General features: G+C 36.2%; 1 protein-coding gene across 8 annotated transcripts in view; it reads right to left on the reverse strand.

Moving 5' to 3' along the window:
* EPHA5 (EPH receptor A5) overlaps positions 1 to 26718 on the reverse strand; it is a 339363-nt gene extending 312645 nt beyond the window's left edge. For 4 of the 8 annotated variants that reach the window (XM_033106466.1, XM_033106467.1, XM_033106464.1 and 1 more), the window contains exon 1: positions 25756 to 26716. In XM_033106466.1, the coding sequence (XP_032962357.1) occupies positions 25756 to 25939 (184 nt within the window). In that variant the 5' untranslated portion in view covers positions 25940 to 26716. Of the gene's footprint in view, positions 1 to 25755 lie in introns of all 8 variants that reach the window. The other 4 variants (XM_033106462.1, XM_033106465.1, XM_033106461.1 and 1 more) reach the window with 4 other exon arrangements.
* Positions 26719 to 26929: the final 211 nt, after the last annotated feature.

Raw genomic sequence — 26929 nt, forward strand, 5'->3', positions numbered from 1 at the left:
CTTCCCTTTCCTAAATCTAGGTGAGGTATTATTACTGAATATTTGATTAGCACCCAATTCTTACCTGCAAAAACACTAAAATGCACAGAATTGTATTGTTTCCTTAAAAGAACACCTTTATTTGGCTCACACCTATGAACCTATCCTGTGCTCAGCACAACTGAATAGCTGTTTGTCTTATGAATGAATCTTGGTCAGTGGCGGTCAGGAGGGTGTGTCTGAATCCACATTCAGCAGTGGTTCGCAACATGGGTATCTGGTAGTGTCTGGAGCAATTTTTGATTGTTAAAACAATCAAAGGGTGGGTGAGATGGTGATCACCTCGTAAGGTATATAAATGTTGAATCACTATGTTAGACACCTAAAACTAATGTAATATTATATATCAACTATACTTTAATAATATTAAAAAAAAAACACAAAAAACTGAAGGGTGGTGAGAGTAGCCAGGCATGCAGCTAAGCATCCCTCATGCACAGCAAAACTTTTCCCACCCTCAGGCGAGAATCATCTGGCTCAAATTTTACTAGTGCTAAAGTTGAGAGACCCTGGTAGACACCTTTGATGCTACCAGAAAATCTTTACTTTCACAAATATGTGTACAGTACATCAGTCTCAGGTTCTTCATTAACAGAAGTTAGCATATTTGGAGACATTCCTTATGAATCAAAATACTGCTCCTATTTTAAGGGAATAAAAGTGATAAAAATCGAAGTCTTATTTAGAGAAAATGTAGAGTTTTCTTATTACTCAACACTCCTAAATTATTTTTCATGTAACCAATATAAGCATTATTACAGGGATTCTTATTTATGCTGTAAGCATTTCTTAACGTTCATGATGGCATGCATGTTGCCACCGATATTATCAATGCCTCCATTTCCCCCACTCCTTAAGCTAGTTACATAAAAACTAGAAGATTAGGGTATATGTAAATGTGAACTTTCACAAATTTATTTCCCAATTTCATCACAAAATTTATTTTAAAAGGGAATTGGCAGTAATGGAGCACAGTCAGTAAGTAGCTTTTGTGCAACAATTACAGTAATTAAATTGTTCTGAACAGTATATATGCTTGTTGTAAATTGCAATGAATGCACAACGAGTATTGATCTTCATTGTACAACTTAATTAAAACTTGTCCAGAAGAAGCCTCTAATGAATATAATTAAAGGAAATGTTTGATGCCACAGTTACTCTGGAAGACATTAATTAGATATTAGAAATCTTGTGGAAAATGTTTTTATACCATTATTTATATTTTGAAACAAGCCACACCATTAAACTGACAGACAGCCTTCAAGGTTATTTTCCCTGAGTCATTGTATAAGTACAATGAAGATGGGCATATTGTTTGGTATTCTAATCAGTAATTAAGAAGACAGATTCTTTAGGAGAAATAACTCTACAGAGGTCAATGAATATGTAGTCTATTACAAATGGCCTAAAGTTAAATAGGAAGAAAAAAAGATTAATACAGGAAATTTTTAATAAGCAAAAGTTAGTTTACTGCCCAACCAAATAAAAGATAATCATAAAACTAATTCAAACTAATCTTACGTATGTTTTATTTTTATCACTACACATTAATAATGTCAATGCTTTCTTGAACGGAGAATAGCTTTTAAAGTATTTACTTTCAGAAAAGCCAGAGAGAAGCTAACTCACTTTTTTGTTGTTGTTGGGATTCAAGGGGGACAAGGAGAAGACCAAAGGAATAAAATGGAATATCCATAAGAAGCTTCCTAAGTCCTAAATTTCACACATTCTAACAATTAAAGATTAAGTTGAGTTAATAATTCAAATATGGTCTTCAGTGATGGTAACTTCCAAATACTCACGACTTTCTGTGTATCCTTTGGCTACAATGCTTCTTCCTTAACATCTTGCTTAACATATTAGTAACAAGAACCAGAAAAAAAAAAATTGAATTCTCCAGGAAATTGACATATTAGGATGAATGTGTTTTGAGACTTTTAGAGTTGAAAGACAGCTCAAGGACACTCGCTCCCTCCACCATCATTGGGCAAGGCCTTGAGAGAATGTGTGATCCTTCATCACAAGAAGGTAAAGTAGAGAGCCTGAAGGCATTTTCTTATTCTTATGTTGTTTCTGTTTACCGCATGATTGTCACAGTAACAAACAAACACAATTAAAATGGTAGTTGGTCCTCCATTACAGTATGAAGAGAGACTAATTTGGATTAAGAACAGATAGACTGTCATTCTGTTTCTCTAAAAGATTGGAATCAAAGTCCCATTGCATATAGCATTTTGATGCATGTCTGCTTATTGATTTCCATTTAACAATATCAGAAAAGCTACTGGATTCAATTACAGCACACATTTTACTAATCTGTGGAAATAAACCCCAGATATATAGCTTTCCAGTCTCTCTCCATGGTCCCATTCAGCACAGATGTGATTTCTTGCTTCCAGGCTAAATTTTGTAATTTGACAACTACTGCAGGGAACAAAGAACAGTTGACAAAATGAGTATAGCGAAAGAGTACATGTGTTTCCCATTGGAAAACTAAATTTGTAAATTTAGTAAAAATTATGTTATAGTCTTAGGAGTATTATGGAGATTTCTGGCATCCCTTTACTTGAAGACAAGAATCTATAACCAACTGTATTTCCACAGACAAAGAATGGGAGAGTATCCATTCATTTTGAAATTCTGAGCAACCCATGTGTACAACTTTTTAGAAAAAAAAAAAAGAAAAGAAAGAAAGAAGGAAAGAAAGAAAGAAAATATGGGGAAAGGAACTTATTCAGTGCACACTATGTGTCAGTTGCTGTGCTAGGCAATTATACATGTTATTTCGTTTAATCATTGCAACAAACATGTAGGCTCAACAGAACACTGACAGTTTGAAATCCCGTTCATTGGCCCAGCAGAGAAATCAAGAAAGAAAACCTGAGGCCTTCATGACACATCATGATGCGTAAAGCTTATGGCTTCCCCAAATGAAATCCCTCACTTAGAGCCTAGACATAAAATATTTTAATTTTAGCAACTTATCTCCCTGGACACCCAAAGGCCATGAACTAAAGCCTAATTATAAATGGATCTACTTTATTTGTACATGAACCATGGCTGCTGAACACTTCTTGAGAAAAATCTCACACCCTAGAAGATTGGTTCTGAAAACTTGTGATAATCACATAGCTCTGAGTCCCTAATCTGCCTTATCCTATGGCAGCATTTGGTCATGACCCAATGGACAAATGCTAACCTTTGATGCTCAGTGACAATATATTTCTTTGATTTTCTTCTACCGCTCTGGCTACTAGGTTTCCATTATAAACTACTCTTTCTGTACCAAACCTTGGATTTGATCAATACTCTATTTTTGTAGATTGTGTTCACTTCTCACTCGACGCCAAAGATCCCTGACTAGGAATTAATATGGGTATACAAAAAGAGGTTTTGTGAGAGAACAAATATTTTACTGCCAGTCTATGCATACTGAATCAGACTATTTAGGATGGAGAATGGTTAATATATTTATTTTTTTATTTGTTGGGTTGGCGGTTGGTTTTAAAGGCGATATTAGGATATATATCCCTATGGAAGAACCCCTGTAGAGGAGCTCATGAACTGCCAAGTCTTCAGTTATAATGTAAATGTTAATGACTCTACAAATCCATATATCTTGTTCATTTCTCTCTCCTGAAATTTTGAACAGTTTACAAAACTGCCTGCTAGTTATTTACACATTCATGACATGCAGTCATCCCAAATTAAACCTGTCCCAAAATAAATGAAATATTTTCCCTGTACAAGAAAAAAACAACCAAAAACCAAAACAAAACATCAACAACAACAACAAAAAACTATGTTTCCTATTCCAATGAACGCAATATCATGGAACTAGTTGTTCTATCCAGAAATCTGTGAGTAGCTTTTGTCCTCCTTTCCCTTTATCTCCACATTAAATCAGTGACCAAATCCCACCGATTTTTAACTATATTCTGCATATAATTGAGCTGCCCACTCTGTTTCATTCCACAGCATAAGCAGCCCAACCAAATCCTTTCCATAATTTTTCACTTGAAAAATCCTAATTGTTTTCTTAGTAGAGAGGCAGGATCTCTGGTAATTTCTTTAAAACACTGCATCCAGAAAGATCTTTCTAAGCCACCAATGTGATCATGGCACTCCCGTACTTCAAACCTTGTTGTATCTTACTGCTTCTAATATAAGTCCTTTCAGCATTGGTCTATGTTTTCTTCTCCAATTTTATTCAGGCTTTTCCCCTCCTTCTCTTTCCACAATTTAGCAAGCCTGAATTTATTTCATTTCCAATTATGTGGTCTTACTATAGATTCAGTTCTGCCCAATGAGCTGTGAAGGTGATCTGCAAGGGGAGGGAGTTTTTGAGCAGAAAACATTAGAAAAGGAAAGTCCCAGCTGCCTTGGAAGTCACTGGGTATGGTGTATTTCCTGGAGCTGGTGCAGTCATCTAGAGCAAATAAGGAGCGTCAGCAGCAGAGCAAAGCCTGTGGATTAAGGTTGGCAGAGTGAAGGGATGAGAAGTATCTAGTTCCAAATTATATCATAGAGTTGTTAATCCACCTAAATTTGAAACTTGCTTCTCTTAGGATTTTCTGTTACGTGGGGAAAAAAATCAATTTTGTTGCTTAATCCAGTGGGGAAGTGATTTGCTGTTATTTGCAGGGGAAGGCATCCTAACTGATACAACTGCTAAGTGGCAGAATTGGAAGGCAATCTCGTCTCTCTTATTCCAGAGTCTGTTCTCCTTCCATCATGTCTTGATAGTTTCAAAATTCTACTTACTGAAGTCCAGTGACATTTCCAACTGATTCTTAATACATTAAGCTTAATTGTTGGCTGTGAAGAACTGCTGCCTTTGTTTGTTTCAAAATAGTTTCATCTTTGTTCATTTTGCTTTGGTTCTTTTTCAATTTGTTTCTAAATATTTTTCATCATCATAAACAAGGAAGTTTTAGCCACTGCTCTTTGAAAATTAAGCAAGAGGATGAAGCATACAGCTATGAAGGAAGTAAAATCAATCAGAATGTATACTAAAGACTTCGAAATCTTAATAAACTGTAAAATTGTATACTCAGGTGGATGCCAAAGGGGAATTCAGAATTAGTATCCACTGATTTGACCATACAAAGTATTTAGGCAAAGGTAACACTGAAACCCACTGACAGCTAAACTATTACTAATGAGCAGTCTGCTACACTCACAGGACACATGGCATGAAAAGAGCAAAACCATATGGTTTTTACTGACTACCTAATTAGGTGTGGTAACTAAACTTGTCAAATCTTACATATTTATTTTATTCTAAAAAAAAAATCAAAATTAGATGAAATAACAAGCTTGAAAATCATCACATAACAGAATACACTCATTTAATACCTGCTCAGTTCCACACCACAATTTATATAGATAATATATGAATATATTCTTTACAAAGTACCATGTTTCCCCGAAAATAAGACCTGGTTTTATATTAAGTCTTGCTCCAAAAGATGCATTAGTCTTGCTCCAAAAGATGCTTATGTTCAGGGGATGTCATCCTGAAAAATCATGCTAGGGCTTATTTTCCAGTTAGGTCTTATTTTGGGGGAAACACAGTAGGGTAAATCCTCAACACTTGAAATAAATTTGCTTATTCACGATTCACTTTGAGAATGCTTCACTGCACAGAGAATGCTCATTAGTCCTTTGGTTCTGATTTACTACTACGTGAGCTTGTGAAAGTGATTTTACCTTGAGGTCTTCAATTCTCATATTTGTAATATCAGTGGTTGAGACTAATAACTTATATGTGTCTGTACTTACTATATATTATATCACTTAATCCTAACAATAATCCTTTGGTATGCTGTGTTCCCCATTTTACAGAGAAGGAAATTGAAGTTGAGGAAAGCTAAACTAGGGCAGTGGTCCAAGGTCCCAGAGCAAATAAGCACATAACTGGAATCTAAATGCAAGTCTATCTAACCCCAGAGCTCTCTCTCTTTCTTGCTTCTATATCACACTTGCCCTAATGTTGGACTTGCTGAATCCAAATGTTCACTCCTTTGAAAGTCGTGACACCTATGTATCAATGAGTTTCATTAAATCAATTAATGGTGAATAGCATGTTACATTAAGTCAGTGTCTACCATAATGTTGTAATAATACCATATATAAGATGAAAATTTTCAGATATATTAATCTAAACAGAGCAGGTATTGGTTTTCCTGGGGAAATCACAGTTTAATATCAAATTTCCAACAAGATTCAAGTAAGTTACAAGTTCAGTATTCAATTTCCATCAAGATTCAATTAAATTACAAGATTCCTAAAAGCAAAAGGGTAAGCAAAAAAGATGAACCCTCTTTTCTTAACTTTTTATTTTGTTATTTATTATTCTTTAAGCATATTAACTGGGGCAAAACAGGGCATACATTTGCCCAAATATAATTTGTCCATTGATTTAAAAAAATCATGTAAAAACGAAATGGCAAATGTATGCAATATGTATGTATTCCTTGTTTTGAATGAATCTTACCTCAGTCCCTCATTACCCCTAATGCTTGACTGAAATATACCAAACTGCAAAGAATCTATATAATTATTAGCTTTCCAGACTTCAAGGTAGGATAAATGATGATTAGATCTGAACATGCACTAAAACAGACAGAAACTTGCACAAATTCATAGTCTGTATTTTAAGGTGATACTTCCAAAAATGAGCAAGCAACTGGGTGGCCCAGTAGCCCTTTTTGTAAAATGAGAAATGAACCAGTTTTATTGCTGGAAATTTAAGTCATTATTCTCATATCAGTCTTGCAGCTTGCTTAAAATTTAATTCTAATGTAAACCCAACATAATGGCTCTTTGTTATCTAAAATAGACAAAAATCATATTACAAGAAATCTTTGGATAAGGATTTGTCATTAAAAAAACTAATCAAAAATATAAAGCAACGGAGACAGAAGTGTAAACAGATACTGTGCTCAAAACATTAGGTGGCTGAACATAAACATTGTAGTACCCAGCGCTAATTATCCACCTCAAAACAGCTAGAAGCATTCATGACAGCAGGAAAGTACTTTTTAAGTCAGTCTATTAAAATACAGTGAAATATATCTATATCTATATATCTATATATCTATACATAAATATAGATATGTATTAACATGGTATAAATTGATTATCTAGCAGCAATCATTTTTGCCTAGTTAACCTGGTGTCTAAATTTCTATTTTTGCTCAAAATGTAACATCAGTAGTTTGTTAATTCTTCTTACAAAGTATGAAAAGAATAAGAAAAGAAGGAAATAAAGTAAAATAAAATGAATGTACTTTCAATTTTCTGTGGCATTGTGGCAGACGATGTGTTACGCCTATTAATTACATCATTTCTCCTCCCTTCATTGGTATCAAAATCTTACTTGTGTTTGGAGGGGTGACGTGCCCAGCACCAGACAATGGATCATGACTAGCCTTAGCAAATAATGATAATCATGTTTCTATCATCTTAGCCTCTACTGAATCTGGTGGCCTTGTTACACAGGTCTGGCCAATGAGATATAAATAGAAATCTGCTCGCCAAGTTCTGGAAAAGTTTCACTTCCTTAGCTGAAGGAATAGTACAGTTGACATGATTCTGGTTCTTCTCTCTCTTTTCTTCTTCTTGTACTGAACTGGATGTGATACTTGGAGATGCATCGGCCTTCTTACAGCCATGAGGCAATAAGCTTGATAGTTAGGCCCCCCAAAAAATCACAGTGTTTCCTGTCCTGACATTATAAAGCATTCAACCCAATCCACCAGCTATCTGCCCTGAAACTTCTGTCTCAAACATTAGAAAAAAGGCCTATACATTCTCTACTTTTTAAGTTATTGTGGGACAGTTTTTCTATTATCTGTAACCTAATCAAATCCTATATAATATATACCAGGGATGCCAAAAAATGTATGCACATTTTAAGCAATGTTGTCTATGCTCAAGCAGTAATTTGCCGTAATCACAAGGGTCTGGACGCTGATGGTAACAACTTTGAGCACCTCTTGTAATTGCAGAAGTCAAACATGACTTGTATTCATCTTTTATTATCAGTATATATTGAGTATTACAATTAATACAGTTTTTTGCTTTCTTAAAATGTGCATACATTTTTTTTGTATCCTCTGTATATCATTTATACAACGAAGGAAAACTTCTAACTCACTATCTTAACGTCTACTCAAGTTCTGTGGAATATGACACCTGCAAAGAATGAGTTTTCATTCATTCAACAAATATTTATTAAGCATTTACTTAAGTACCAAGAACTGTCCTAGTCTATGAAGACACACCAGTGAACAAACAAGAAGTAACTTGCTGATTGTTCAAACTTCCAGTTGAAGGCCCTGAGAGTAGACACTTACTTAAGTTTATATTACCTTTGAAATAATCCTCTGTACCCTCTGAGACAGACTCTCTTAGAATGTAATTATATAAATTAATATTTGGTACTGAGGGATATATGTGAACACATTCAAAATGCATTTAATATTATTTAGGAATGTAAAGAAGTATTAACCAAAGCACACCCCTTAAAGATCAGTTCTGATATCAATGGCTCTATCACTGATTAGATATCAAACCATACTTAGAATTTTTTTCTTTTGCATTTTGTTATTTGCTTTCACAACTCTCTAACATCTTGCATTTCCTTACTGTGGATAGTATTATCTGATAATAATATACATCACCTTTAGCTTTAGCACATTTTTATAGTCTCGTTTTTAAGATTAATACAAAACATTTATATAGCATTTTCTGAGTATTAATCATATATATGTATTAATACTCTGAGTATTAATCAGATACATACACGGGGTCCAAAAAATGTATACACATTTTAAGAAAGGAAACCTGTATTAAAATTGTAATACTCAATATACACCAATAACAAAAGATGAATACAAGTTACATTTGACTCCTACAATTACAAGAGGTGCTCAAAGTGGTTACCATCAGTGTCCAGACACTTCTGATTACGGCGAACCACCGCTTAAGCAACATTGACCAAAGTGTCCACTTGCATACATTTTTTGGCACCCTGGTATTTTTCGGTGTTTTTTAAGTGTGGTATTTCTAGCACCTGCATTAGAATCACCTGCAGTGCTTTTTAAAATGTAAACCCATTGGTTCATTCTAAAACCTACAAAATTAGGATGTTAGGAGGAGACTACATCTTAGAAAGTCCCCAAGTCTTAGAAATCACCCAAGTGATTCTTATACTTACTTAACTCAAGTCCAACAACGTTTGAACTGGTTCAAACTGGGCTATCTCCGAATCCAATGAGGCAAATCTACCTATCACAAAATTGAATTGTTGTGGCAATGTCAAATCACAATAAGAGTCTGGAAAAGTTAATTCTTACTTTTTATACTGGTACCATTTCAGATTGCCACCACTTTCAGACCCCAGGCCCCTTTTGAGTAGCTCTATTCTAATCTAAGTAAGGGTTCTTTAGCAGGCCAAAAGTCAGAATTATTTATGTATGTTCTAAAACTACAGATTCCCAGGTTCACAGATTTCCACAGAACTTGCTTTCATGAATTTTGATTCAGTGAGTCTAGAGGTCCAGACATGGTATACAGTAGTCCTGTCTATTCCGGGGGGATATGCTCCAAGAACGCCAGTGGATTCCAGAAAGCTCGGATAGTACCAAACCCTATATATACTGTGTTTCCCTGAAAATAAGACCTAGCCGGACAATCAACTATAATGTGTCTTTTGGAGCAAAAATTAATATAAGACCCAACCTTATTTTAATATAATATAAGGCCGACTCTAACAATGTAATATAATATAATATAATATAATATAATATAATATAATATAATATAATATAAAATACTGAGCCATATGTTAATTTTTTTTCTCTAAAAGACACATTAGAGCTTATGGTATGGCTAGGTCTTATTTTCTAGGAAACACAGTACTATGTTTTCTCCTATGCATGCAGATATTAATTGATATATTAGGCCCAGCAAGAGATTAGAAAAAATAACTAGTAATAAAACAGAAAACAATATAATAAAAATTATATGAATGTGGCATTATTAAGTAAAATAAGGATTACTTGAATGTAAGCACTGCAATATCTCAACAGTAGATGTGATAACCAAGATGGCTGTGAAGTGATTAATGAGTATTACAGAGGATACACTGGACAAAGAGATGATTCATGTCCCAGCATGAAGGAGCTGAACGTTGTGAGATTTCATCACCCTACTCAGAATGGTGCGGATATTTAAAACTTATAAATTATTTATTTCTGGAATTTTCCATTTAATATTTCAGACTGTTGACCATGGGTAACTGAAACTGTGGAAAGAAAAAAAAAAAAAGGTAAGGGGGAACACTATATTTAACAATGTCCTGAGGTTGGCTCTCATGAGTGCCTCTAGGTTAGAAACCACTGGGTCACAGTAAACTTTACCACATATTATAATTTGTTTTTAGAGAGTTAGAAAGCTACAAGTCAGGATCACAGCACTCTGATCTTCTATAGTACATTGCTTTTATATTTTAATAAAGTGGTTTTCACACTGAGCTCACGATGGCCCCTGTGGTTCTAAAGAGATGGCTAAGAAGTATCAGCAGATGAGGGAAGGGAGGAGGTAGAAATACAGCCAGGAAACCCAATAACTCTGTTGCTACCTGCTTCATGTATTGGGCTTCCACAGTGATTTCTTTTGAATGAGAGTTTCTGCTGCTTTAAAAAGTTTGAAAACCACTTCTAATACTTGGCTTTCAATGACAACTTATATAAAACCCTATTAGTACAAATCAGTTCTGCATTATTTTGAAAATTGTTAAGAACATTCTTCATGACATTGTTCAATACCCCAAACACAAACACCACTGAGACCAAACACCACTTCTCTCAAACCCCTGTCAGGAAAAAGTGTTTCTTTCCGGATGAACTGACAGATTTTTCTGCCAGGGAATGAAAACTGTGTAAGTAAAAGCTTATACTTTTCTATTCAATAGCTTTAGCATTGATGATAGTCAGATTTTCTTGATATAAGTTGTCCATGTCTGCACATAATTTGCTTATATTTGTATTATTATCACATTGATTTTCTCATAAAATCATGTTGGTAATAAAACATGATTCCTTCCTTGAAAGATAGTAAGCACAAATAAAAATCATAATACTAAGTACACTTAGATAAAATTAATCTCTAGCATAGTTGGTGCAACCAAGAGCTTCAGCATTAAATATACCTGGTTCCTATTTTGTGTGTTTCTTGTGTGACCTAATGCAAGTTCCTTGATTACTCCCAAATCGAATCTCCCACCCGTAAACTGGAATAACAATGTCCATTTTACTGGGTTGTTGTAAGAATTAAAGGAGAGTATGTGGTAATAGTCTTCATAAGCAGTTATTATTATCCCACACATCTAGAGAAATATTCAATTAAAAGAAGTCTTAGCTCAGTAGAATACAATATCAACTCACTTATATTTCTGATATATTTGTCATAATTTTTAGAGTAAATAAAAATATGGTCAAGAGGAATAGTTACTTATATATACTAACCAGACACTGGTTAGAATTAAACACAATAACCAGAGAGTAAACAAACTATACTTAAAAAGACACTCATCATTACATTTTAAAATTTCTCCTTCATAAATCAATTTTAATGCTATTTTATTCACAGTGTTGATGGCGTCCATTTTCCTGCTACTTTCCCTGCAATAAGAATTCCTACCAAGTTATAAATCTAAAGTTCTTCATAAAGTAAGTGACAGTCTAAATAATCCAGGAAATCTAGAACAAATGAAAGGGTAAACCCATCCTCTCCCAAGAAATTTGAACCATTAAAAAACAGATGTTTTGTATTAATTGTTTTTCTAGAGGTAAAATTAAGTCATGCTTAAAGCAGAAAACATTATTTTATGGTGGCTGATAGGGGCTAAGTTGTATGAATTCTGAGAATTTATCTTAAGGAAGAAGGCAGAAAGCAGTAGTCGATTAAATCATGGATAGTGACCACGGGATAGCTATGAATTATTTTCTAGTGGTTCCCAAATCTCAGACTTTCTTCTCTTGGATACTTTTGGTAAATCTAAAATAAAGTATTTTATGGCCAAATTTCTTGGTATTAACTTATTTGGGTTGGCAATCATAAAATCTTTGAGTTGGTAACTTCACAGTTTAGAAGAGACTCTATGATACTAGGATCCTAAACTTTATTAGTTATGAATTTATGAAAATGCCTATACTGGCTCCACCAGCAAAATAATGAGGTGAGACTGAGTGTGGTTAAAAGTGGTGTGTTTAAAGAAACACATAGGTTACTTAATAACATCACTACTTAAACATAAACTTATAATAAACATAAGACTATAGAATATACCATACTTCAGTATAGCATACTTGGGGTTGGCTTTCATTGAGTCTACAGACAGGCAAAGCTTTCTTCATATTGGTACATTTGGTAAATGCAAAAAAAAAAAAAAAAAAAAAAAAAATTCTACTGCTAGTTTTCTTTGCATTAACTTGCTTTGGTTGGCAAATTATACTATCTCCATTAGCAGAAAATTCTCAGTTCAGAAGATAATTTTTTCTCTGATTAACCTTTAATTTTTACAGCGATTTCTATTATGATCAAATATCAGAAATATGCAAATAAGGAAAAACCCAACTCCAGCCCAGTATAATATGTTGCACATGGAGTAAAAATTGATAGACAATTTTGGGGAAATTGGGAAAAAGTCTTACCTACCATGTTTCCCCGAAAATAAGACCTAGCCAGACAATCAGCTCTAATGCGTCTTTTGGAGCAAAAACTAATATAAGACCCAGGATTATAGTATATTATTATTATTATTATTATTATTATTATTATTATATTATATTGTATTATATTATATTATAATGACTTGGTCATATATTATAGTAAAATAAGACCAAGTCTTATTTTAATTTTTGCTCAAAAATACGCATTAGAGCCGATTGTCCAGCTAGGTCTTATTTTTGGGGAAACATGGTAGCATATAGACCCAGGCATAAAGATAGAATTACCTAGGTGAAGAAAGGAGCTGTGTGTTTCATACTGAGTACCAGGAATCCAAGTACACTGAGAGCTGGTCTCCCTCACAGGAGCCTGCAGTACAGGACAGAAGGGGAAGTGGCAGGAGAGGGGGGCCAGAAGCAAACCGCTGAGAGCTTTGTACTCAAGCTTAAGGAGTTTAGATTTTATCCTTAGAATACTGGAGAGCCATTGAAGGGTGTGTACCCAGGGAGTAAACAAGGGTTGCTTGGGCAATTGAACTGAACTCAAGTGCTTTTCTTCTGGCATTTCCACTCATCATAATATTAGACAGTACTCACTGACTAAGGCAGAAAATTAGACCTTGCTAAATGTCAGAGTGCCAAACCACAGTAATTTTTTTCAGCACATATAATATTTAAAACTTATATAATACTATGTACCAGAATTTTAAAAACACTATATTGATGTGAATTCAACTCATATTTACAATACTCAACCATATTAATATTCCTATTTTACAGAGAAGAGAGCATAGCCTCAGGGAGGTTTTCTACCTTGAACAAGGTCATGCAGCTCTAAGTGACTCAGCCAGGGTCCAGAGCCTGTGCTCTCACCACTCTGTAGTACTGTCTCCGAAGTAGAGTACTGTTTCTGGGGTCCTAAGACTTTGGCTTTGAAACTGCTTCTCATTTTTTTAATAGATCAAACTTTCTCATTTCAGTTCCTTTGTTTATAACAATGATTTGTCTAAACTATACTACAGAATGTTTTAATGATATTCTCATAGAATGATGTAGGTTAGTACATTTTGTAAACTACAGAGTCATTAAAAATATAAACTACATAAAAGTGATCATAAAATATTAAATATAACCCTATACAAAGAGATAAAAAGTAGCCAAAGGGTTGGCTTGAATAGGAGAACAGGTTAATACACTTTCTGCTGAAATTTTCAGTCCCCTACTTGTAACAAGAAATAGTATTGCCTAAAAAATGTAATATCACAAGTTAAAACTATATTTTCAAAGTTGCCCTCTATTACCAATAAAGCAAGGGTACTGATCAGAAATAGAGAGCACTTTTGCAGAGAGAGTTTCTTATGGGCTTTTGGGTATATTAAACTAGGTCTAACATGTAGCCTGGGCTGGGAATTGACAACTGGGTTGCTTATATACTAAAGTAACAGAATGAATGAATGAATGAATGAATGAATGAATGAATGAATGAATGAATGATGCATGCCCTGAAATGGAAAAAAAGCAATGTGTGGGAAGAGATCTTACCTTGTACTAGTGGGGTTCAGGGAAGTGAAAAGGGTAGATGTCAACATGGGTCTATAACAGCCCCATGATGAGCAGTTTATCAATTATTTAGTGCGAGGGGAAAAAAAATGGAGGTAGGAGTGATCATGAGAACAAATACCCCCAGGACTCTATATAAATTTTTGTATGCTCCTTTATTATACTTCAGTGTATGCTCTTATATATTATATTTCAGTCACCTGCTTCTCCCAGTGTAGAAGAGTTGATGAGAGCCTGCTAGAGTCAGACTGCTTGGGTTTGAATGCAGATTTGAATCACTTTCAGGTTTGTGGACAAGTAATAACTTGTCCTGCCTCACTTCCTTCATGTGTAAAACAGGAATAATACTAATAATTACTATTACCATTTCCTAGGCTTGTTTTGTGGAAAATAAATCAACACCTTATATACTACTTAGGACAATGGCACATTGCATGTTCAACAATGAGTGTTAGCTATAATTATTGTATACAGGTATGTAAACTCTTTAGCACGCAAACACACATACATTTCATAAGCAGATCTAAATACAGTATGCTCTATACTGCCTTATACCTGTTTATGTTTACCTATGTAAAGGAAAAAAAAAAACCCTCACAGAATTATATTAAAAACTTTCTGAAAATGTAAAACCCAATTATATGTCCAAGTAATATTTCAAATTCTGAATAAAGCTGAACACATCAGAAAATTGCATATTTCAGACTAAAACAGCGGTGTCAAATTATAGTGTCAGATATCTGTTTCAGGAAACTTCTAAGGATATAATTGTCCCAACTATCCACAATCAGCATCATCTTATAGGTCATTTAAATGTCTCTCTCTCTCCTTCTCTCTCCCTCTCTCTCTTTCTCTCTTTCTCTCTCTCTCTCTCTATTACATACACATATACACATACAGAGGGTGTGAAAAAATATATACACATTTTAAGAAAGGAAAACTGTATTAAAATTGTAATACTCAATATATACTGATAACAAAAGATGAATACAAGTCACATTTGACTTCTGCAATTACAAGAGGTGCTCAAAGTGGTTACCATCAGCGTTCAGACACTTCTGATTACAGCGAACTACTGCTTGAGCAAAGCTGACCAAAGTGTCCACTTGTATACATTTTTCATTTTTTTGGCACCTTATGTGTATATATATACACACACACACACATATATATATATATATATGTGTGTGTGTGTGTGTGTGTATGTGTGTATATATATGTATATATATAATGCATACTATGCTATATATACTATATATATATATATATATATATGTATATGCATACTATGCTAAGACTAAATATTTGAAGCGATCTCTTGATATATTTTGTGGCTAATAAGTAACATCTGACCTCTACCTGTGGTAAAATCCAACATTTACAACCCAAGTTCCTTATACTGCTGGCTTTCCACTTTATTTCCTAATCAAATCCTAGTGTCCAATATTAAATAAGTAGCAGAAAATTAGGACATCATCATGTGATTGATTTTTATTTTGGATAGCTCTGAAAAATTTGCATATGCAATTATTTTGTTAGATTGTTCTTTTGTCCCCGATTCCCTTTAATCATCCAATGCAAGGGAGATGATGAACTATGATTGTGGAATGTTATCCCAAATATCCCATATTTAGTGGTTGGGGAAACATAGGGATTAACATTTGTTGTGTACCTGCTTTGCTCTAGGAATTTTACTAAGCAATATACGAGTACATAAATTTTTGTTTTATTTTTACAACAACCCTATGAGTGTGCGTTAACATTTCATTTTAACTACGTGGAATCTGCAGTGATGGTTCAAGACCATACCGCTCATATATGGCAGAGGTCATTTCATGGTCTTTACATCTCCCCTTTTGCACTACCCAGAAAGAGACACAATTATTGTGAAGTTAATCAAAACTAAGCTACAGGGCACTCAATGACATGGGCCATTTCCATGCTACTGAGGCACTAGCAAAGTGTTTACTGAGTCCTTTCCTGTTACATTTGCAGAAGTAAGATATATTTATATTGTTTCTTAAGAAAGTTTCCTCACAGAACATAAGCTGAAGTCCACAAAACTGTTGTATCCAGTGCTTTTATATATCCTTATTCTTACCCAGCAAGTGAGGTATTTACATACATGGGCTATGCAGAGCTTTAATCAGCTACATTTCCACAACTTACATTTGTATAGTGCTCTACAACTTAGAAGACGGTTTCATTTTGCTTGTCCTCCACAACAATTATATAAAGCAGAAAGTACCAAGCGAAAAAAAAGTGAAGTGAGGTTAAGAAAAAATAACTAAATGCATGTCCACAAAGCTTAGAGTTAGTAAATGATGGAGAATAACCTCCCTCCGCAAAACAAACAAACAAACAAAGAAAAGACTACTTTGTTTTTTACTTTCAAAGCCAGGGTATTTTTTTCCTTGTTTATTTTTTCTGTGATTCCATATTATTAAATCCTTTCCTTACTTGGTTTTACAAACTTCAGTGAAAAAACAGTGACTCCAAATCTGCAAGATTAAATCTGTTGTTCCCCACTTCCAATGAAATGAAATATGATGGTTTGAAAATAGACATGATTAAAATGTCCCAGACATAGCAGTTTCCAAATATTTTCTACTTTTGTCAGAAGGCTTATTGTACCCCCTTTTACCTAGGAGACTTCCTACTGCCTCACTGTACTGCCTAGAGTGAAACTCAAAGGGAGAAGAGAATCCGTTGTTATCTTCCACAAGACCTGGCTGTCTGTCTCACCTGTCCAGCTACCACCCAAGGCCAGGGCTCTGGGTGAAAGTTAGAATTTGGCTCACAGAGAAAGCTCCTGCTGTGGACTGCCTGGCTGAACTGGTGCCAGCAGGATCTACCTACCTGCTGAGTTTGTGTTTCCACAGCAGACATTAACAAGCATCCTGGAACAGGAAGGGACAGCCAGTGCAAAGTAAATAAGTGAGCTATCTTATAATAAATACAAAACTAACAGAGACGCCTTTAAACTCTTGTACTTCTGATTTATGAATTAAGTAAAAAATATGTGACTTTGACACAATCTACTCTTTACCTTTAGAGACTAGGTCCCATGATTTATTTAACAGAAGACTATTATTGTCTTATCACGCCATTTGAAATCACAACTTCCTTGGGGGTGTTGGAACATAACAGTTCTTGGCTCTGATCCTTTTACCTTGTTTTGACTTCATAGGAATGGAGTGTCTGAAAGGGGAGGTGGGAGGAAAGAGGGAGGAAGACAGAAAGGAAGCAAGAGAGTATGTCCTCTTAATGAAAAATTCATCAATTTGTATACTTTTGATTTCTGCACTTTGCTATAAGTTACACTTCTATAAAAATGTATTAAATCAAAATATGCATATTAAAAAAAAGGAAAGGAAGGAAGAGAAGGAGGGAGAGACTGAGGAAAGGAGGGGAAGAAAGGGAAGAGAGATGTGGGTGTGAAATTATTATGAGAGAAAAAAGACACTACCCATCTCAGAGTAAAAGAACAGATTGTATTTTCTCTAAATCTTCCAATACTTAGCCCGAAACATGTTTCCAAGTAGGAACATTTTCTCACAAAGCATATGCAAACTATTTCAACCCTCAGGTTTTGGCTCTTTGATTTTTTTTCTTTTTTTTCTTACCAGAATCATTTACGTAACAGAGTTACCGGCCCAGTTTAGTTAGAACCAAACACATGTGATAGATGTAGAAAACAGCCTGGACAATAGTCCAACCACTAAAATAGAATTAGGTTCATCACAGATACTTTAATCCCAATTATTTAATCCGTGGGGTGTCTAATGCCACAAGTATTTGGCATGACTCAATAAAACAGTACAGTTTACAGAGAAACAGAAGAAGAATAAAACCTAAATTAATGAAATAAAATGAATTAAGACATCTTACTTCATTTTATTTCATTAGACTGGTATTTATTAATATACCTTTAGAGTAACAGTGAAACAAATATAAAATTGATCTTGAGATTATAATGCTAAGAGAAATAAATCAGACAGAAAAAGTCGACAACCATATGATTTCACTGATATGTGGTATATAAAACTGAAAACAACAAAAGAACAAGACAAACAAATGAAGAAACAAAAACTCATAGATACAGACAATAATTTAGTGGTTACCAGAGGGTAAGATGGGAAGGGAGTGATAGATAAGGGTAAAGGGGATCAAATCCATGGTGATGAAAGGAGAACTGACTCTGGGTGGTGAACACATAATGTGACATATAGATAATGTATCACAGAACTATACACCTGAAATCTATGTAACTTTACTAACAATTGTCACTCAATAAGCTTTAATTAAAAAAAATTAAAGTGTGCGCACATGTGTGTGTCTTTTTAAATAATATAAAAAATGAAACCCAACCATTTTTTATTAATATCAAGTTCATATTTATACCATCTTAACATCCCTCCCCACTCTTCCTTCCAGCCTCACCATGACCTTCCCACACCCCCCAAAATGTGTCCATGTGCACATACACCAACATCTGGCCAAGTTAATGCACTCTGCTTCATACACGTACCACAATTAAAGTTCTAAACACTGAGTTGCCTGGAGATACATAGGTTGCACAACCTATGGTCAAATTTGATCAACAATGTTTTATATATTCTTCATTAATTTAAGAAATAATTTAAATGGTATTGACAAAGTAATACATAAACTGATAAGAGACTAAAGGCTGTGGAACCTATTGGAACAGAAGAGCTAGAATAAAGCCTAATTATGACCAGAAGCTACTAGGTTTTCCTTAACTGGGAACGATTGGAAATAGTACTCTAAAGCAAAGCTCACACATATTGGAGGATTTTCAGGCAATTTTTAAATAATAGAAATGACTCCTTGTGGTTAATTTAAATCACTAAAGATAAAAAGTTATTTAAAAGTTATACTAACATTAAATGACAGTTAATAAAATTCATCATGCTAACCACATTGTTTTCAAAAACTCCAAGTGGTACACCTACTAAATTAGTTTCATTTTATGACTTTGCAATGCCTGGGATTCTCATTAGACATTCTCATTAGATGAAAATTTTAGGATTTTTAGAAAACGAAAAAAGAGCAAGACCATAAATTATCAGACATTTCACCAGACACAATTCAAATTCTTATGTACCTTATAGTACCTGTTCTTTTTATTCACTTATCTTTTGCCTTATACTAATAGATTACATGGGGCAGATGTAATTAAGATGGTAATGAAAGAAGCTAAAAGGTAATTTAAAAATCTCAATTTCTCATGAAATTCATTGATTAGAATTATATTTAAATCATTCAATTAAGTGTTATCTACTGCTATTGTAATGTAAAATTTAAATCGAATGATCTCGATTTTATGGGATCATAATAAATGCAATGAATAAATTCAATACTATATGTGAAATCTATAGTCAGAAGAAAAAAGTAAATTCCAATCAAATTTTAATACTCAAGAATACCTGTACCCCTATCTATTTGTAACTTGACTTATAAGTAGCTGTTTCATACTATAATTAATGGTATTAGTGATCATAGCAGTATTTTTGTTGAAAAGTTCATTAAGACACCTTACATACGTTTTAAATGTATTATCAAAAATGAGCTGTTGTACAAGTTTGGATTTAAAAATCTTAAACATTTTTTTCTTGTTCAGAAGAAAAGTTTTGTCACGTTCAAATATTTTAACTCTGAATAAACAAAATGTCTGGAAAGTCAGAAGCTAAATAGGGAAAAGTAAATATACAATAAAAGGAGACAACCCTATGTACTGATGCTAATTGTTTTGGAAGTTCAAACCTAAATTCTTCAAAATGAATCATTTACATTTTGATTTAAACATTTTCAATGGAACCAATAATTCAGACAAGATTTCACAGTGAACAACTACCAAATCTTCCAGGTTTCTAATAGGTATCTAATGCTTTTAAAATTGTTATGAATAGATCGGAGATTCTCCTGTTATTAATCTGTTTCTTGTGTCAATACATCTCACTGAATAAACCCATTTTGTTTATTACTTTAAAGATATATACTATTAAACTTTTTGTAAAATAATGGGAACCATTTTAATCTGTTTACAACATCTTTAGAACTCATTTTATTAGTTAGCCACTCTTTTTAAATTAAAAAGAGTTTATTGGGGTGATATTATTAGCTACTCTTATATACACACATAGAAATGTAAGTGTACCAATTGATCTGGGATAGAATATATGATACTTATTTTAATGTCAATTAAAAGCACCATCAGCTGTGTTTATGTATAAAATTGACTAAGATAAATAACTCTTTTGAAGAAATTACTACTTAACCAACTGATTCTATAAATTTTGATAAAATAACTAAATATGTATTTACCCAGTAAAGCATACCAGTAGAAGCTATTCTTCTCTATAGATAAATACATAATCACCAAATAGAACAGCAAGAATCATTCTGAGTCCCTAAGGCAACAATTTACATTTTTAGCTGTTTTTATAGTTAAAATTCATTCTAAAAGGAAAAAAAGGACAAATACGTCAATGAATTTTTAGTGATTCATAAGCAAGGCTGGATAATCAAACTTTAATTTTCAAGCTTTATGAAAACAATTGGAAAACTATTTTAAGATTGCTAAAAGTGCCATATTCATCTTTGAATAATTAGGTAACTCTGCTAACTTAAATTCAAACTGTTCGTTAGTAAAATGGAATATACCTGCTAATTTAAATTGACAAAAAAAAAAAACAAAATATAAAGTGTTACTAAAACTTTTTACAGTAGCTATTTCTTTTAGATATTAACAGCATATTTTTCCTTTAAAAAATATTAAGTTAGATTCATAAAAGGAAAAATAGCTGTCGTTAGTTAATATACTCTATTTCCCCTAAAATAAGACCTAGCTGGACAATCAGCTCTAACGCGTCTTTTGGAGCAAAAATTAACGAAAAACCCAGTATTATATTATATTATATTATGTTATATTATATTATATATTATATAAGACCCGGTCTTATTTTACTACAAAATAAGACTTATTTTATTTTATAGTAAAATAAGATCGGGTCTTATATTAATTTTTACTCCAAAAGGCACATTAGAGCTAATGGTCCAGCTAGGTCTTATTTTCGGGGAAACACGGTAATCATGCATACTATACTCTATTTTTACAGTCAAAGGTAAAAATGAAAGAGAAATGAATTAGTCATTCAAGCAAATACATAAAAAAGCACTCCAAACAAAGGAGGTTGAAGTGATCAAGTCAATTATCAAAAATGTAGTGATAATAACTAGACCATAGCTATTTTTTCAACAGTAGTGATATTGCATAATGTCTAGTATTTAATTAAATAGTTTGGGGATGTTTGTCTATAAATAGTTATATCATCTCATTTTGATATCTTATGTAGACATAATTCAAGTAGTCACATTTTGTAGAGCAGAATATTAATGATATAAATAATAGTAAGTAATACATTTCTAAGTATAAAAAAATGAACTCTTTTCCTATACCAGTTGTATCCTATGTCAACTGAAATAAAGAATTACTAGTATTACTAATGGCAATATTACAACAAGAATATTTTCAAAGGGGAAGTTTCCATGGTAAATGCAGGAATTGTCCACCCTCTTTTCTGTCTTATATAAGGAAATGAAATCCTCCTACCTATCACCCTGACACCCAAGAAAATATGTCCAAAAAAAAAAAAAAAAAAAGCTCAAAATAGCAAGACCCTATCCTCTGCCCTGCTCTTTCATGGTTTATAAAGCCAAAAGCCAAAACCCTTCATGGTCCCTTCCAGTTCCAACAATCTATGATATAAATAGGGGTAATGGTTCCCTTTTTTCTTCAGTAGTGTCCTGGTGAAGGAATGATTTTACTATCCGTTTTCTGGGGGGAGGGGGTCCTGTGACTTTATTTAAAAGGAAATGAATTACAACAGGATCACAAGGCCACACAACAATGCCATTTAGTTTTACAAATCTATTATGTTGTCCAATCTGCTTTATGGGCCGGGTCCTATAATAAACCAAGAAAAACCCCAAAACAAATGTTCTTCCTTGTCTTTCTTTTCATTGAAAACATCTACAAATTTATGATTGTTTTTCAAACAATTTAGCCCCACATTTTTCCCCTTATGGTTTTTTTTATTTTTCCTGCAGAGCCCCTCCATCCCACTTTCTCAAATATACAAAACATTCAGAGACAAGAAACTGGACTTTTCAAATACAAACTGCTGACAACTGTCAGAAGCACTTTACTGGGACATTACTGACTGTAGCTTCAATGAATTAAGCTTGATTCACCACTGGTGAATCATTTTCAATGCAGAGCTGTTCAACAGTAATTGGCCAAGAATCCCCGCTGTGAAAAGCACTTGTCAAATAATGCTTGTTTACAAATATATCTCCAGACTGCAAAAAGTGGCAGTTACTGAATATGTTCAGGGACACCTCCAGTCTTCCTAACAGTGGACATGCTCCCTTTACTTATTAAATCTATTAAAATCTTGACTTGTTGATACATTTGTCCTGCCTGATCAATCTTAGAATAGTTTCTTGCTAAATACACCTCTGAATTATTTTACAATAAAAAGTTTCGTGCATTATATTGTAGTTCAAAGGTTTCTTCCATATGTAATCATATCAATCCAATATTCTAGATATATGTTTTACTTTTTTTGTTCAATTTTGCTTATTTGTATCTAACAAGTTAAATTTTAAAAATGACTGGAATACTAATTGTGAATATAAATTCATATTGATTTCTATCTGCCTTGAATTTTTTCTCACATAATGGGAGTATTACATTAAACACTTATATAACATATATATGTTATACGTATATATGTATATATGTATATATGTATACACACACACACACACACACACACACACACACACTACCAGTACTGTCTGGGAAATCACTAAGCTTCTATAGGTTGCAGAAAGCAAAGCATATGCAAGCAAGTTATTAATGGATTCAGTGCATTCATCAAATCTTTCTGCCCCTGATCTTCCAAAGTTCCTTCCAAAACAAACAAAAATGAACTTTAAAACTCCAATCTGAATCTTTAAATAAATAAATAAATAGATTGACTGCTATTATAAATATCTTAATATATTCTTGTAGTTCTAATTACAACACTACCATAGAGAAACAAAAAGAACATAAATTTTAGAAAAATACAGAAATAAAAGTCTGGGATGATATTAACAGAAAGATGGAAAACTGTTGAGGAGAGATGGGATGAATGATGTGAAGTCGTATATATTAAGATTTTATTTCTAATGACACAAAATAGTGACACATTACAAAATGTGCTCTAAACAGCAGACATGCTTTTATTTTCAGTGTCTTCAGAGCAGTTGGTGGTAAAGTAGCATTCATTTTTGGTCAGACCCTGCAATCGCCATCTCACTGTAGCCCAAGTTTTGCTGCGTGTTCCACTAGCTGAGATAAGGACAATACAACCCGTGGGTGTTAAGTTTATAAAATCCCCCAGTCTATCTGCCTCAAGCTCCACTAACACCGTAGGAGACTGGCTATTTCCTTGCTTCCCTCCATTTCCTTCTGCTGCTGCTTCCTCTCCACACAGTCTTGGCCCATGTTCCTTCCCATTCAGTACCACCCTCCCTGTGACTTCATTTCTCTCCAGTCTCTAACCAAGAGTTACTATTCCCTTTCATCACTACGTACCTCCTTTACCCCACCACACCTGGGGTGGAAGAGAAGTATAAGGAGAGCCGGAGAGAATGACTATTACTCTTTAAATCCAAACCAGGATGTTCCTGTCAGTGGAATAAAACAGTTAATAAAACGACTCCTAACCCTGTCACAATCTGGACTTCTAACATAATGAATCTAACGAGATGTTAATAAAAGGACCACGACTACAGATAACACTTTTTCAACTTTATGGAGAAGGAAAAAATGCAGACTGCTTGGATTAAGCACGGGAAATTGCAGATAGATGACAGATAGGTGAACAGATAGATAAAACTGCATATAATTCTCAAATCAGATTTCAAAAAATAAATTTAAGAATTAAGGAGAGAAGTTCATGGGTTGGGGTGGGGTGGGGTGTCGCGATCTGCTCTGCTTTCACAAGGTTGCTAGGGAGCTGGCAGCCCTCCGAAACCAGCTCAGCGCCTTCTCCTACAGCCAAGACAAAACCGGTGCGAGTCACGAGGACACACACGACTCTGCCGCTGCTGCTTCATCTTCCCAGTCCAGCATCCCCTGCCCCAGGAGTGGAAGAAATTTTTTTAAGATTCTCTGCCTCACTCGTGGTATCCAGAGCCCCAAAGCAAAACGCTAGCCTTCCAGCGAGGGGTTATGGTTTACGGATGTTTCCGTGGAGATGAGCGCTTCTATAGCTCTGATTGGGATGTGAGATGCTGCCCCACACCCTAGAGGAAAGAGCCCTGGAGCTGAGACCCGAGCGCAGAGAGCAGTCCGGGTGTGTGAGAGGAGCGAGCTTGGCCGGAGCAGCCCAGAAGGCCAAGGGCTGCGCGCTGGGAGGTGGCAGGCCCAGGGGAGGAGGGCCGCTGCCCCCGCTCCCAGCCCTACTCTTCCAGTGGCAGGTGAGGACAGTCTTCTGGGTCCAGATAGTTGGGAGGAGAGTTGGGACTTGAGATCCAGTGCCGGGCTGCAGCGGGACTTTTCCATCTCAGAAACACCGAGAGACAAGCCCCGGGGTGGGGTGGGGGGGTCCAACAGCAACTTCCTGGCAGTGACACTCCGCCATCCCCCGCTGCTTCACCCTGCATCCCACCTCTCCGCCTTCTTCCACTTTCGCCTCGGTGTGATTATGAGCCCCCCAAAGTAAAAGGCACCCTACAGTGTGGAACGCCTACAGTCCTTCCCTGGAGAAGGACTCCCTGGAGAAATAACAGCTCTTGCCACCCACCCCAGAATAGCAGCTGGCGATGCTCTAAATAACAGCTCCCAGAAGGCACTTTCCCTCAAAATAAAAGCATCCAGCCACCCCCGCGACGTTTCCCATCACCGGCCTCAGATAACGGTCTCTAAAAGCCCCACCACTGCTCCTGAGATCCTTGTCACTGCACGTCAAACAGTTCCCACTCCTTCAAGCCCGAAATGTCACTTCCCCGCGCGCTTCTAGTGAGCCCCTGCCGCACCCAACCTCCTAGCGCGGGTCTCAAACCCTCTTTCAACCTGGCTTCCAACTTCCCAGCCCCTAAACAGCCTCTGTGCACAGGCAGGTTCTTCGCCCAGCACTCCGCAGCTCATAGCAAACAATACAGCCACAGAAAGCAGAGAGAGCGAAAGGCAAGAGAAAGCCGAAGACAAATGTTAATTCGAGATGAAGAGTGAGATCTAGTCCGCGGCAGCAGTGCCCAGCGCGCCCCGACCCGCACTTCCAGGCCCCGACTCGACCGTCCGCCCCGGGTCGCCGCGGTGACCTCCCCATTGCTCTACCTTCGTTGCTGGGGCTGGCCAGGAGGGTCCGGAGCGCGGCGCACAGGAGAAGGCACGTCCAGAGGGGAGCCCTGCGAGGTGCTGAGTAGCAGCCGGCCAGAGACGCAGGGGTACTGGGGGGGTCGTCGCCGCCGCCGCTCGGGGGCCGCCTGCGTCCCGCACCCCGGGGCCCTGAGCCCCGCATCTTCTCCTAGCCGCCTCCGCCTCTCCTGTCCCGCGCAGCTCAGTCCACGGCTCCGGCCTCGCGGAGGGGGCGAGGGAGGCTCACGGCTCCTCCTCGTTCCCCGTGGGGTCTTCGCCTTCTGGCACGCGGCTCCTGCGATTGCGGATACCACGGATCCTGAGCCCGCTGAAGTTTGCTTCCTGTTCCTCTCTCTCCAGTGAGGTTAAATGAAACACTAGTTATGGTTGATAGTGCGGTTTTGGACTCGACTCAAGGGTGTCGAGAAGGTCCCGTATCCTGTTCCTTTGCCTCTTACGACTTTTAAGGATTGAGGTCTTTTCAATGCCACTGGGGGTAAAAATAAAGGCTCCTTCTCAGTCTTCAGGGCTGAAGGAGAAGAGGGTAAGGAAGACAAGTCATCTTAGGTCAAGAAGAAATCCTCAATCAAAAGAGGAGGGGGGAAGATAAAACTGGGTAGCTAAGGATAAAGGAAGAGGAGTTGAGAAAAGATATGGTGGGGAAACTACGAAAGAGGCGAGCAAAGGAAAAGATCCAGAGAGTTCAAAGAGGCTGGCAGAAGGAAATAGCTGCGGGTTGCGCGCTGACGAGGGGAGGTACTGACGGCGGCGAGCCGGCAGGAGCGCGGAGGCCGGCGGCGCGGTGCTGCTGCGGTTCCCGCTGCTCTGGGAGGAGGCGGTGTGTGCGCGGCTGCGAAGGCCAGGTGGGAACTGCACCGCCACGGCGCGCTCCCGCTGTGTCTGGAGCTCCGTCGTCTCCTCTTCCTCCCGGCTCTGCACCTCCCCACCCCCCTCTTCCTCCTCCTTCTCCCAGCTCCCCCTCCCTCTGCTGCTCGCCGCCTCGCGGGTGAGGATCTACTGTGTGTGAGTTGCTTGGACGAAGTCACACACCCACGGAGGGAAGTAATCTGGAGGCTGCCGTGGTGAGTGTTGCCTAGCGGTCTCCGGTAAAGGCGCGTCTCCCTCCTGGGTTAATTAGGACGAAGAATCCTCC

The sequence above is a fragment of the Rhinolophus ferrumequinum genome, chromosome 5 (assembly GCF_004115265.2).
Source record: "Rhinolophus ferrumequinum isolate MPI-CBG mRhiFer1 chromosome 5, mRhiFer1_v1.p, whole genome shotgun sequence".
Taxonomy (NCBI): Eukaryota; Metazoa; Chordata; class Mammalia; order Chiroptera; family Rhinolophidae; genus Rhinolophus; species Rhinolophus ferrumequinum.